Genomic DNA, 12,217 nt, shown 5'->3' with positions numbered 1-12,217 from the left:
ATTTCTCAAGGGGAAATTGCTTCCCGTCGATCCTATTTAGATGCATCACCCACTGCATGTGGATCCCGCCCCCTTTTCTTCATTGGCTGTTGATTTGAATCACAACGCAGTGGCCGCGCCCCTGCTGTCCAAGCTCCGACGCTAACCCTCCCAGACTATAGTAGTAGTAATACTAGTAGGCCTACTATGCTCAGACCTACAGTATATGGTTTATGTACAGTAGCCCATCAAGAGCAAGGCATTCCGAGGCACAGACACTGCAAACAAGTAAATGAAGCACGTGCATCCACAGTTTAAAATGCCAGGAGCTGGGCATCAAAAAAGAATAGTCTGCCCACTGGAGATCCAATGGTATTTTTTTTATTTGTATTACAGTGACCAACGGTAGAAGACTGGTTTTACTGGTCAGCTCCTAGTGACCAACAGTAGAAGACTGTGGTTTTACTGGTCTGAAGGTGTCTATAGGGTGAAACTTCCTTGTATGTACTGTACTCCCCCTGGAAGCTGTCTCTTTCGAACGAATCGCAACACGGTTATCACACTAAACCCTTGGAATGTGAACAGATCTACATCGGCATCATCGTCACTTTCTTGGGCGGTAGACTTCTCGTATACTTCCACTACTTTGACACTTTCAGTAGAAGTTCTCGCCCAGCAAATGTATATGTGGTTGTAGTAGTGAGTGACGTACGCGAGGTAAACAGCAGCACCCATGTGATGTCAGCAGTAATATGCGTTTCCGCTGACGAGGCACATTTACACACCTGCTCTATAAAACACACACTGTGTGTACACTGTGATGTAGTGTTAGCTGTTATCTGTATGCTAGCACGTTTACTGCAGGGACACAATGATCAATCAACTCAGATCTTTATCAGCACGCTTTTCTATTGTACCCCGTTTTATGTATAGCTGCAGATTGGCAGAGCACCTGAACACCTCATATGGCCAAAAAAGTTACTTTTCAGGATTCAAATTCAAAAATAGCAAAAGTAGCAGATCTACAAGCTTTGCGCCGCGTTTCGAGCTTGTAGATCTGCCACTTTTGATACTTTTGTGTGACGCCGTTAGGATGATCAAGTACTAGGGCATATATTTAGTAAAAAATGCAAAAAGGATAAATATGGAGATAAGAGATAAGCAACGACATATTTGTGCTGAACTGAACAGAGGAATAGGTTCTGCTGTTCTCACAACGCCACACACACAGCTGCTTACGGGAACAAAAAACTGAGCTGTTGAACCGTGAAATGGCTGCAACGCTGAAATGAGCTTAACCACTTTCGACCCATGGCGACCCTACCCTGGTACATTTTTCTTTAGAAGGCCGTCTGCCTTCGTGCCGTATTTGTGTTCTCAGCAGACTCCCAGACCTATTAGTGTCCTCAACCTTCGATCACACTTACAATTTATGTGTTATTATTCCCCAAACCCGTTCGGTCTTTAAACTCATTAAAGTGAAAGTGCTTTTAATGTTTTTTTGCATCCTCATCTTGGTGCTGAGCTACAGAATCCTCTTGATCTAGACTATCTTCTTATCAGCATGGAACATTTTAAAGACAGGATTAAGGACACAATGCTGTACCCCCTCCAACTGTACATACTTTCATTTTTTTCTTAAATGCTTTTATTATGTTTTGCTTGCTTTGGCAGTGTAGACGTATGTATTCTCATGCCAAGCTCCTTTGTTGTAAATTCCACAGTGGTAATTCAGTTTCAGCTTCACCCAACTGATGGCCAAGGTGTGTGCTCAGGGGGAGCAGATAGATGGTCTTGCTCAGGGACACTTCCGACACGTAGACATGGGTGGGTCGGGAGGTGAACCGGTGACCTTCTGCTTACCAGGCGACCTCTCTAGTCTACCCACTAAGCTACGGCCACCCCAAATACTGCACCTGGCCAATGAATGCACATGTCCTGTTACCCAAAAGAGCTGAGTCACTTTGTACTGTACTTTTATTATGTATTTGTTTTGTGTTATTACATTTTATGTGAAAAATTGTATTATGCAACTTGTAAAAGAGATTCTGAATCTCAAAAGGGACTAAAGGTGAAATATAAATAAATTCAAATCTGGGGCATGTCATAATAGGTGAGCATTTCCAAAACCTTTCACACATTTTCTAAACTTTTCACACATTTTCAAAACCTTTCACACATTTTCAAGACTTTTCACACACTTTCAAAAGTTTTCAAAAACAGCAGATCGGCAAACTGTACACGCGTTGTGTGAACTTGAAGATCGCCTATTTCCGCTATTTGTCGTTCGATGAAGTATATGTATAGGGCTGAAATGGTTAAATTCACAGACTGCCCACATTACAATTACCAAGGCTAATGACCGACGTGAAAGGTCAAAGACACAGTGCTAAGGCCTCTGACCGAACAAACACTGATGACATTGATAAATGATATATGTGTTGAAAAATGAAAAACCACTAGACAGCAACAAGGTGAGACGGACAGGAAGGGAGAGAGCATTGTTTGTTGAATTGAAGTGGTTTTCTACAAAGACACACTCAGTCAGTGACTGTGCTGTTCTCACACGGAAGGTCAGAGTGACGTGATGGAGGGGGTGGGATATCTACATTCCTTTTAGGGGTGGGTGGCACTGGCAACAGTTTATTGAAGAACTCTTCGATTTAATTGATTATAAGATATAACCAATTTGAATAAAGTAAACAATTGTCAAAGGCCTTAGATCTACAAATGATCAATTATCAAAAAAACATAGGCTCATATTATGAAAACAATAATTGAAAAAGCTGTATTTCAACAACTAAACAAAGGCTTTGATATATCTTCCAGTCAGGATTTCAACCACACCACAGTACAGAGACTGCACTGGTTAAATGTCTTCACATCCACTTAAATACAGACAGTGGCACAATTTATTACTAGACAGATTGAAAATGTGGGTGGGTCTTTCGGGCACAGTACTAAACTGGTTTGAATCATACCTAAAAGACTACTTTTTATCTATAGCCACACATCTGAGCAAACATTCAGTTACGCAAGGATCCATTCTGGGGACTTAATTCTGTTCAATACCTACATGCTCCCACTGGCTCAGATTACGGAAAACAACAAAATATGTTACCATAGTTATGCAGACAGCATACACATTTATAACAGCATCACCGTTGGACTATGGTCCAACACTGAGTAAATGCAATGAACAATAATGAAATAAATCATTTTCAATTAAACAAAGACAAAACTGAAGTTTTTGGAGCCAGACGATTAAAAATCAGCGCCCAGCTTCAATCGGTAAAACCACAAGCCAAGCCAAAACCCTGTCGTCATGGACTTTGACCTGAATTTGATGTCACGTGCAGGTGTGGTGAGAACCCAGACATGGTGGTGTTCAAAACCCATTATTGGGTGTTTTAATAAAGGAGACAGGTGAACAAGGACAAACTAAAACATGTGATAGTATACAATGACTCAACAAAGATTGATTAGGGAACAATAATGATAAAGCTGGGGCAAACAGAAACATAGAACTAAGAATACTAGACCACGGAACAAAATACATAGAAATACAAGACCTAGACACTACAAGCAATGACAAAGTCTGTGACTGTGACATTTTAACAGACACATTAACACAATAACAAACTAAAGTCAGCCTACTATCACCATAACAATACAGTATATCACAGATTAAAGGGCCTATGTCTCAGCAGCATTTAATTAGAAAAGCTTAATCTTCAGTAGCCTTGACTATCTAACGGTGTCTTTACAGGTCTCTCTATAACAATCGATCAGGCGACTGCAGTTGATTCAGAATGCTGATACTGAGTCCTTACTAATACCAAGAAAGTGGAGCTTCTCACTCCAGTTCTTCAATATTTACACTGGCTGCCTGTCTGTCAAAGAATTTATTAAAAAAACTATGCTATGTTGGTTTATAAATCGTTGAATGATTTAGGGCCAAAATACCCTTCTGATCTTGTGCTACATCCTGAACCATCCATAAGCCCAGATGACCTCTCCGGTCATCTGGGACAGGTCTGTTTTATGTCCCTAGAATTGGAATTAAATGTGGAGAAGCAGTGCTCCGTTTTATGCTCCACATATCTGGAACAAACTCCCAGAAAACTGCAGAAAATTGCAGCAATTGGATCCAACTTCCTCCTTTTAACTCACAGTTAAAAAACCTTTCTGTTTGCCACTGCCTTGTATTGATATATATATAGAGATTTTATTCTTCTTCAATGTCATTTTCCTGTCTTACTTTTCTGTTTTATCTTCACTGTTTTTATTTTATATATATTTTTTGCTCTGTGTCCTGAATGGGTGTTTTCTACCCTCTGGCGTGTGGCATTTTGTTTTAAAATAGAATGTTTGGTCATGGGTGGTATGGCCGACTTTGAAGGAGATAGGTGTTTAACTTCTTTTTTCTTCCTTTTACTAAATTCAAATGTCCTTTTATAATGTGTTCCCATTGCTTAATGTTTTGGGTAAAGCTCAATGAATTGCCTGGTTGTTGAAATGTTCTATGCAAATAAACTTGTCTTGCCTTATTCAGATTGATTATCATATTATCATATTTCTATCCATTATCAAAGGGGGGGCTGTCACAAAAACTTTGGGAACCATTGCCATGTTAACCCGGTCAGTCCAAGTACAGACGGCCAGGTCAGACTTTAGGTCCATAAAAGTCTATTCATAATGTTTATTTTATGGTGACAAAATGCATAAGATATGTGCCCATGCCTCTATTTTTAACTACTTATACATTATGCATACCTGACCAGCAGGCACAGAGGCCCTGGTGGGCCTGGACTGATGTTTTTGTCTTTTTACCCTGTTTTAATTTAATTTGTGTAACTGTACTACTTATTCCACCGTATTATGTGTACTTGTTACCCTTAAAGTCTGATTCATACTTCTGGGTATGACGGTGTTCATATTATGACAGAAATAAGTCTACAAGCTCACACCTTTGTACAGCGGAGCATAAATTAGGCATTAAGTGCATCTTTGTTTCATCCTTACTGTGGTGCTGCTATGACAACTGAATTTCTCTCAATAAAGGCCTGTCTGTCTGTCTGTCTGTCTGTCTGTCTGTCTGTCTGTCTGTCTGTCTGTCTGTCTGTCTGTCTGTCCGTCCATCTGCCTGTGTATGACAAGGTTGTCTCAGGGAAGGGAGGGTTACATAATGTATAGTCTCGCTCTCGCATAGCCAGACTCTCCACAGCGTCCCCTAGCTGTGAAAGGTCTGGCTATAGACAAATCCACAGAGCGCTGCATGTAGCTGCGGTGTGCGGTGCGGACATAGGTGTGGAGCGGCACCCGCTTGACGCCGCAGTTATGATTGTCGCTTTGTGGATTCGTCTATACGAGACTATATAATTTATGTGACACATTATTGTTATTTGTTTTTGTTTTTTACCGGTGGTTGTGGATTGTCGTGCTAAGAAGGCAAGTGACAATGTGATGACAGTAGAGATTTCCTAATTCCTGCCACACGCCCTCATATTTGTTGTGTGCAGCTGTGTATACACACGTACAGCACTGGCCTCTTTATAAATGACGATAATACTCCTGTAGTGACATTACATTAAACTGAAAGCTCTGTAGTGGTATTGTAGTAAAGTTACACTATATTAAACCAGCAGTAGTGTAGTTATATATAGAGCGTTTATCTAGATGCTACAGCAATAGTAGCCCCAAATCGGGGGGCTGGGGTAACAGACACAATGGTAACCAAACCCTTACCTCTGGGACCCACAACGAACCAAATGGCAAACAACAATCCCATCTCTAGGGATTCCCAGCTCTAGAGCCTTGGGGAGTTACAAATGTTTCACCACTGGTGGAAATATGCAAATATGTCAATAACTTGTTTGGCCTTCTGTTGTTCTCTTGTTCGATCTCCTTCCCACTTGCCCCCCTCCCCTCTTCTTCTTCTCTCTCCCCACTCTTCTTTCTATGGAAATTAACGTTGCGATGGGAATGATGTACAAAAACAAATTTCACACACTTTTTTACCTTGTAAACCTGTGATGTGACAATAAACCTGATTCTGATTCTGATTCTGAAAAAGTAATTAAATGTTTTACTTAATTAAAAGTATCAATATTGCACTGTAGAAGTACTCTGTTACAAGTAAAAGTCCGGAATTAGAAATTTACTTGAGTAAAAGTACAAAAGTATTGGTATCAAAATGTACTTAAAGTACTAAAAGTAAAAGTAGTGGAATGTTTGAAAATAGCAGATCTACAAGCTCACAACACGTTGCGATGCGACGCGTTGTGAGCTTGTAGATCTGCTATTTTCAAATAGCCTAGGTATAAAATAGGACTAAAGTGGTTAATGTATGTTTTGTAATGTAATAATGTATATCTGCTAAGTAACTAGTAACTAAAGTTTTCAAATAAATTTAGTGGCGTAAAAGTACAATATTTGGATCCAAGATGTAGTGGAGTAGAAGTAAAAGTATTGGAAAGTGGAAATACTCAAGTAAAGTACAAATACCTCAAAAAATATAAACAGTTTTTCCTCTGGGGAGCATATGTTCAGAAAAGCCATGGCAATAAATGCATTCGTTTTTAAAATATCAGAAAAGTGCAGATTTTGGCCATGCAGTCACTAACATCAGTATGGTTCATTCAGTAGGATGCCCAAGTACAGTATCACTGACATTTTGGTGTCAGGAGAACAATCTCGCTCTCTCAATGTCAACAAGACCAAGGAGCTGATTGTGTACTACAGGAGGCCAAAGAGAGAGCTCGCCCCTATCTTTATCCATGACATTGTAGTGGAAAGGGTCAGTGACTTCAAGTTCCTTAGCATACACATCGCTGAGGACCTCAAATGGAACACATACGACACACGGTGAAGGGTTCAGCAGCGTACTGTTCCCAGCGCCTGAAGAAATTCAGGGTGACTCCCCGCATTCTCTGGTTGTTCTACAAGAGCACCACCAAGAGCATCCTGATGGGCTGCATCACTGCCTGGTATGGGAACTGCAACCCCCTCGATTGGAAAGCCCTACAGAGGGTTGGTGAGGATGGTCCGGTGCATGCTTGGAAGTGAGCTTCCCTCCCTCCAGGGAATTTACGAGAAACGGTGTTGTCAATGTAGTGGACAGTGGACACTCACCACCCCAGCCACAATCTGTGGTGCTACTGTGGCCACGGCCAGGCAAGTGCTATATGTGAAATATCACCAGATTTCTGAACAGTGTGCACCTGCCTACCATCACACCGTTGAACAAGCGATGAGCCCACCTACAGTATGCCTGCACACTCTGCCATGGTTGTTATAATCAGCCACTTTAATTGCTTGACTTTATTGATTTTTCCTAAACCCATCTTATGTACATATACTGTATGTCATTACATCTGATGCTATTTTTACTCATTCCACTGCTATTTGTAACTATGCAACTTATGATACGTATATTTCACACTGCCATGTTGATATCTGATCTTCGGTTCTTTCTCTGTCTCTTTCCACCTTGAAACCGCAATGATAGGATGGAGCTTGTACAGCAAATATTTCACCCACTTCTTTACACATGTAAGCCTGTGACATGATGGCAATAAACATGAGTTGAGCACATGTCATTCTGTCTGTCTGTCTGTCTGTCTGTCTGTCTGTCTGTCTGTCTGTCTGTGACTGTCCTGTCCTGCTATCTGTATCAAACATGTCTGTCTCTTTGCCTTCTTGTCCTTCTTTGGTCTGCATGTCTCTAGTCTCTACCTGCATCGTGTCTTCCCATTGTCTCTCTCTTTCTCTCTTGTCTCATCCTCCCCTCCTCAACCTCTCTCTCTCTCTGACAAACAGATATAGAATTTGATAAAGAGACAGAGAGAGACTGTCCATTCTGCTGCATCAGCTGTGTGTGTGTGTGTGTGTGTGTGTGTGTGTGTGTGTGTGTGTGTGTGTGTGTGTGTGTGTGTGTGTGTGTGTGTGTGTGTGTGTGTGTGTGTGTAAAGATCCACCCACAACAAACCAGGTTTTGCCAGCCCTTCTAGAGTGGCCGTCAGACAAACAAACGTCAATATCGGTCTACAGTCAAAAGAAACCATACACTTTGTGCGCGCACACGCGCACACACACACACACACACACACACACACACACACACACACACACACACACACACACACACACACACACACACACACACACACACACACACACACACTCACACACACACACACAGGCAACACAACACATCTGCCCTAGATCGTCCCGTAGAAAAACCACACCTATAAAACTCCCAAGCAGCGCAGGCAGCTGCAATAGCGACATGCACAGCCTGGGCTGTCCTGTGTGGAGCTTCATAATACCGCAGTACACCGTCACCCACACACACACACACACACACACACACACACACACACACACATAACTCGCTCTCGCCACATACATCTCTCTCTCTCTCTCTCTTTCTCTCTCTCTCTCTCAGCCTCAGCCCCACTTTTACTGCTGCATCCCATCCATCCACCAGCCTCCCACCCACCCACCATCCATCCACCCCAGCCACCCACTCACCATCCATCCACCCCATCCACCCACTCACCATCCATCCACCCCACCCCACCCACACATCCATCCACCCACATCAATCCACCCACATCCATCCATCCAGCGGGGGTCTGGTGGTCTCTTACCTGGCTTAGCGTCATCCCCCGATAGTACGGTGGGTATAGGCAGAGGTAGAGGCATGGTCCTGAATGCTGGCTCACTGTCTGTCGCTCTGAGATGTTCTGCTTGCAGGGAGGAGGTGAGGTCGGCTGTTTAAGATGTAGGTACCTCCTCTGCTCTGCTCTGGGATGTGCCTGCCTCTCTCTCTCTCTCTCACTCTCTCTCTTTCTGTCTCTCCCTCTCTCTCCCCCCCCCTCTCTCTCTACCCCTCTCTCTCTCTCTCTCTCTCTCTCTCTCTCTCTCTCTCTCTCTCTCTCTCTCTCTCTCTCTCTCTCTCTCTCTCTCTCCCTCTTTCTTTCTCCCCCCCCCTCTCTCTCTCTCTCTCTCTCTCCTCCGTCAGAAAGCCAGTTGCCTGCGTCCCTTTATAATTCCTTCCTCCCTCCCTGTCTCCTGTCCTGTCCCTTCCTTACGACTGTGTTCCCACCCTCCCAGCTGATTTCAGTCTGTTATCAGCACAGCAGCTGTTGAGTTAACCACCACCGTCAGTTCGTTGGTTTGTGAATAATCTTTAGTAGCTATAATAGTAATAGGTTACGTTAATTTACGGCAGCCGGTGCTGCTGTTGCTGCTGCGTGTCTGCCAGTGTTTTTCCCCTCAGCCTCGACCCGTTTTAGTCATTTACTTATGTTTTATTTGGCTTTATTTTTCAGCTGCTCCTGTTGCTGTTTAACTCGTGCGTTAAAGCGAAAATAGCCTAAAATAGCCGACCTCTATTTTATATTTCTATAGGCTACAGTATAACAGGTTTTATTTCAGTCATTTACGTTTCTGGGTTCATTTTTCGTCCCGTCACGAGCTGTCCTCCTCGCGCTCCTGCTGCTGCGGCGGCGGGAGGCGCGAGGCTCGAGCTCTCTCATGGCTGGAGTGACGTCATACACTGGAGGAGCCTTTTTATTAAGGTGACATGTTATGATAAAATGTCATATTAATGAACACGTTGCCTTTTAGCCTACACATACTGTAGACCACGTGGTCACACTGGTGGGACCATGCTGTGCTGCTGAAGCCAAGAACCAATGACATAATGATATAATAATCATAATAGTAATAATAATTATTATTATTTTATTTTCATTTTTTTTAATTTTCACTCCATAGTATGACATTGTTGCTCGCCGAAAATGACAGTTATTTTAAACTAGAGGGGTGAACATCTCCACCATGGCCTGGTGGCCTACTCAAGTCACAGGACTCAGTAGAAACTGTGGGAGGAAATATAACAGATCAACTTTTCACTTTTATAGAAACCCCATATGGTCAGATGTGAAAGTGCTTTTGGAGGCATTTTTTGTAAAGTAGGCCAATTCGGAAGCCAATTAGAGCCTATCTGCATGAAATATATATAAACTAGTCTCCACCAGGCCAGTATAGCCTATTGCCTGCAAAGTTTGGAATCCAGTCACAGGTGGAAATGGTAGTGGGCCGCGTGGCTTATTTGGGGAGTTGCGTAATAAGCCAATGGGGTAGAGGTTCTTCCTTGGCCTCCAGGGAGTGTGCATGCAAAGTTTCACACTGATCAGTCCAGTGCTGAAGATTAGGTGCTAACAGAAATCTGCCAGTTACAGCGCCACCATGAGGCCGATTGGAAATATATAGGGTGGCTTTGCCTAGGTGGGGTGCTGCATTATCCAAGGAATCGAGACAACACACAAACACGGGAGAAAACATAATCTCCATCCCCAGCCATTGCCCTGCATGGCAGAGATAATTGGCTGGGGTTCAGTGCCTTGCTCAAGGACATTCCAACATGGCTGCTGATGGACAGGAATTGAACTTGACTATAGTCTGTCTGCTGTTATGGTTCTGATCCAGGATGATCTCTGTTTTCACCCACGCCTATTAACCACATGATCCCTGTGAAGACAGCTGATCTACAAGCTCACAACATATTGCGATGTGACACGCTGTGAGCTTGTAGATCAGCTATTTTAGAAATTAGTGCTTATACAGTCGTGCCTTTTCAAACACTATTCACTATTCAAAATAAAATAAGCACTATAACACCTTCAAATATGTCCTTGATTTGTGTGGAGCGCTGCGTGTTTCCATTGATAAACAAATACATACAAACATTCAAAATCTATTTAAATAAGTTGAATCTCTTTGAGCCTTTGGAAAGAGGAAGAGTGGAGAGAGAAGGAAAGGGATAATGGAGGGCAGGGCATGGGAGAGAGAAGGAGGGAGGATGAGGGAGGGAGAGAGAAGGGGAGGGAGGGATAGAGAGAGAAAGGGACACAGAGAGGGAGAGAGAGATGAATAGAGATGTGTGGTGGATGAATAGAGGGAGGAGCAGGTGCACAGAGGGTCATGTGACTGAGCAGGTGTGTGACAGGTGCTGAGACCACAGGAGAGGAGAGATCATTATGTAAATAATCTGTAAACATGCCTTTAGTTCACAAACTATCTATATCTATCTATCTATCTATCTATCTATCTATCTATCTATCTATCTATCTATCTATCTATCTATCTATCTATCTATCTATCTATCTATCTATCTATCTATCTATCTATTATCCAGGCCTGGATAGGGGCAAGGACACTTGGCCTTTGGTGTTGTCCATTTTTTAGGGCACAAAGGCCAAATGCCAGGGCAGGAAGGCCATTAAATAAAACAAGAATTTTAGGGTTAAAGGAGGAGTTCACCCAAAAAATGACTTATTTTCTATCAATTGCACACCCTATGAAGCCTTGAATCCATGGATTATTTTTTGTTTTTGTCGCATTCCTAAGCTAATAATTTGATTCCCGTCTCCTACCGGCTAATGTATCCGGTAGGAGACACAAAGTAGATTATTTGTGTCTCCTACCGGAAATACACACGGCCATCAAATTATTGGCTTAGGAATGCCACAAAAACAAAAATAAATCCATGAATTCAAGGCTTCATGGGGTGTGCAATTGATAGAAAATAAGTCCTTTTTTGGGTGAACTCCTCCTTTAAGGATGATTTTAAATTTCTGCAGTGAAATAAATAAATTATGGTATTTGCAATCTGATCCATGCTCAGCCCTGCACCAATCAAAGTCACTGGATTGGTTTAAATATGGGAACTCAGGGGAGTTAAGAATTCAGAATCAACAATCATATTATATCATGATATATATATATATATATATATATATATATATATATATATATATATATATATATATATATATATATATATATATATATATATATATATATATATATATATAATATATATATATATATATATATATATATATATATATATATATATATATCAACTCAACAAAAGACACTGGTGTCTACATGACAAGAAAGAGACACTGGTGTACATATTGACAAGAAAGAAACCTATCTATCTATCTATCTATCTATCTATCTATCTATTTAACCATCCATCCATCCACCCATCCATCTATCCATCCATATGGATGTATGTTTAAAACAGTGTTTGGTCACAGTAAATGAAAGGTCACTCTGTCCCAGTATAGTTAAAAATAGCCTTTGTGATGATTCATATACTAGTAGCCCACCCACGTACTGTATAGGTAAATGTTTACCACCTGTCAGACACATCAGC

General features: G+C 41.8%; 1 protein-coding gene across 1 annotated transcript in view; it reads right to left on the bottom strand.

Annotated features, from left to right (window-relative positions):
• Positions 1–8,756, bottom strand: part of LOC311050234 (fibroblast growth factor 12-like) — a gene marked incomplete at its 5' end in the record, with an annotated part of 97,292 nt that extends 88,536 nt beyond the window's left edge. Inside the window, one exon of the mRNA XM_084064228.1 lies at positions 8,634–8,756. Within this exon, the coding sequence (XP_083920354.1) occupies positions 8,634–8,688 (55 nt within the window). The remainder of the gene's footprint in view (positions 1–8,633) is intronic.
• Positions 8,757–12,217: the final 3,461 nt, after the last annotated feature.

This window comes from Gymnoscopelus microlampas (assembly GCF_963454915.1).
Source record: "Gymnoscopelus microlampas genome assembly, chromosome: 8".
Lineage (NCBI taxonomy): Eukaryota > Metazoa > Chordata > Actinopteri > Myctophiformes > Myctophidae > Gymnoscopelus > Gymnoscopelus microlampas.
Note: the sequence above shows the minus strand (reverse complement) of the source record. Positions and strands in the feature narration are given on the sequence as shown.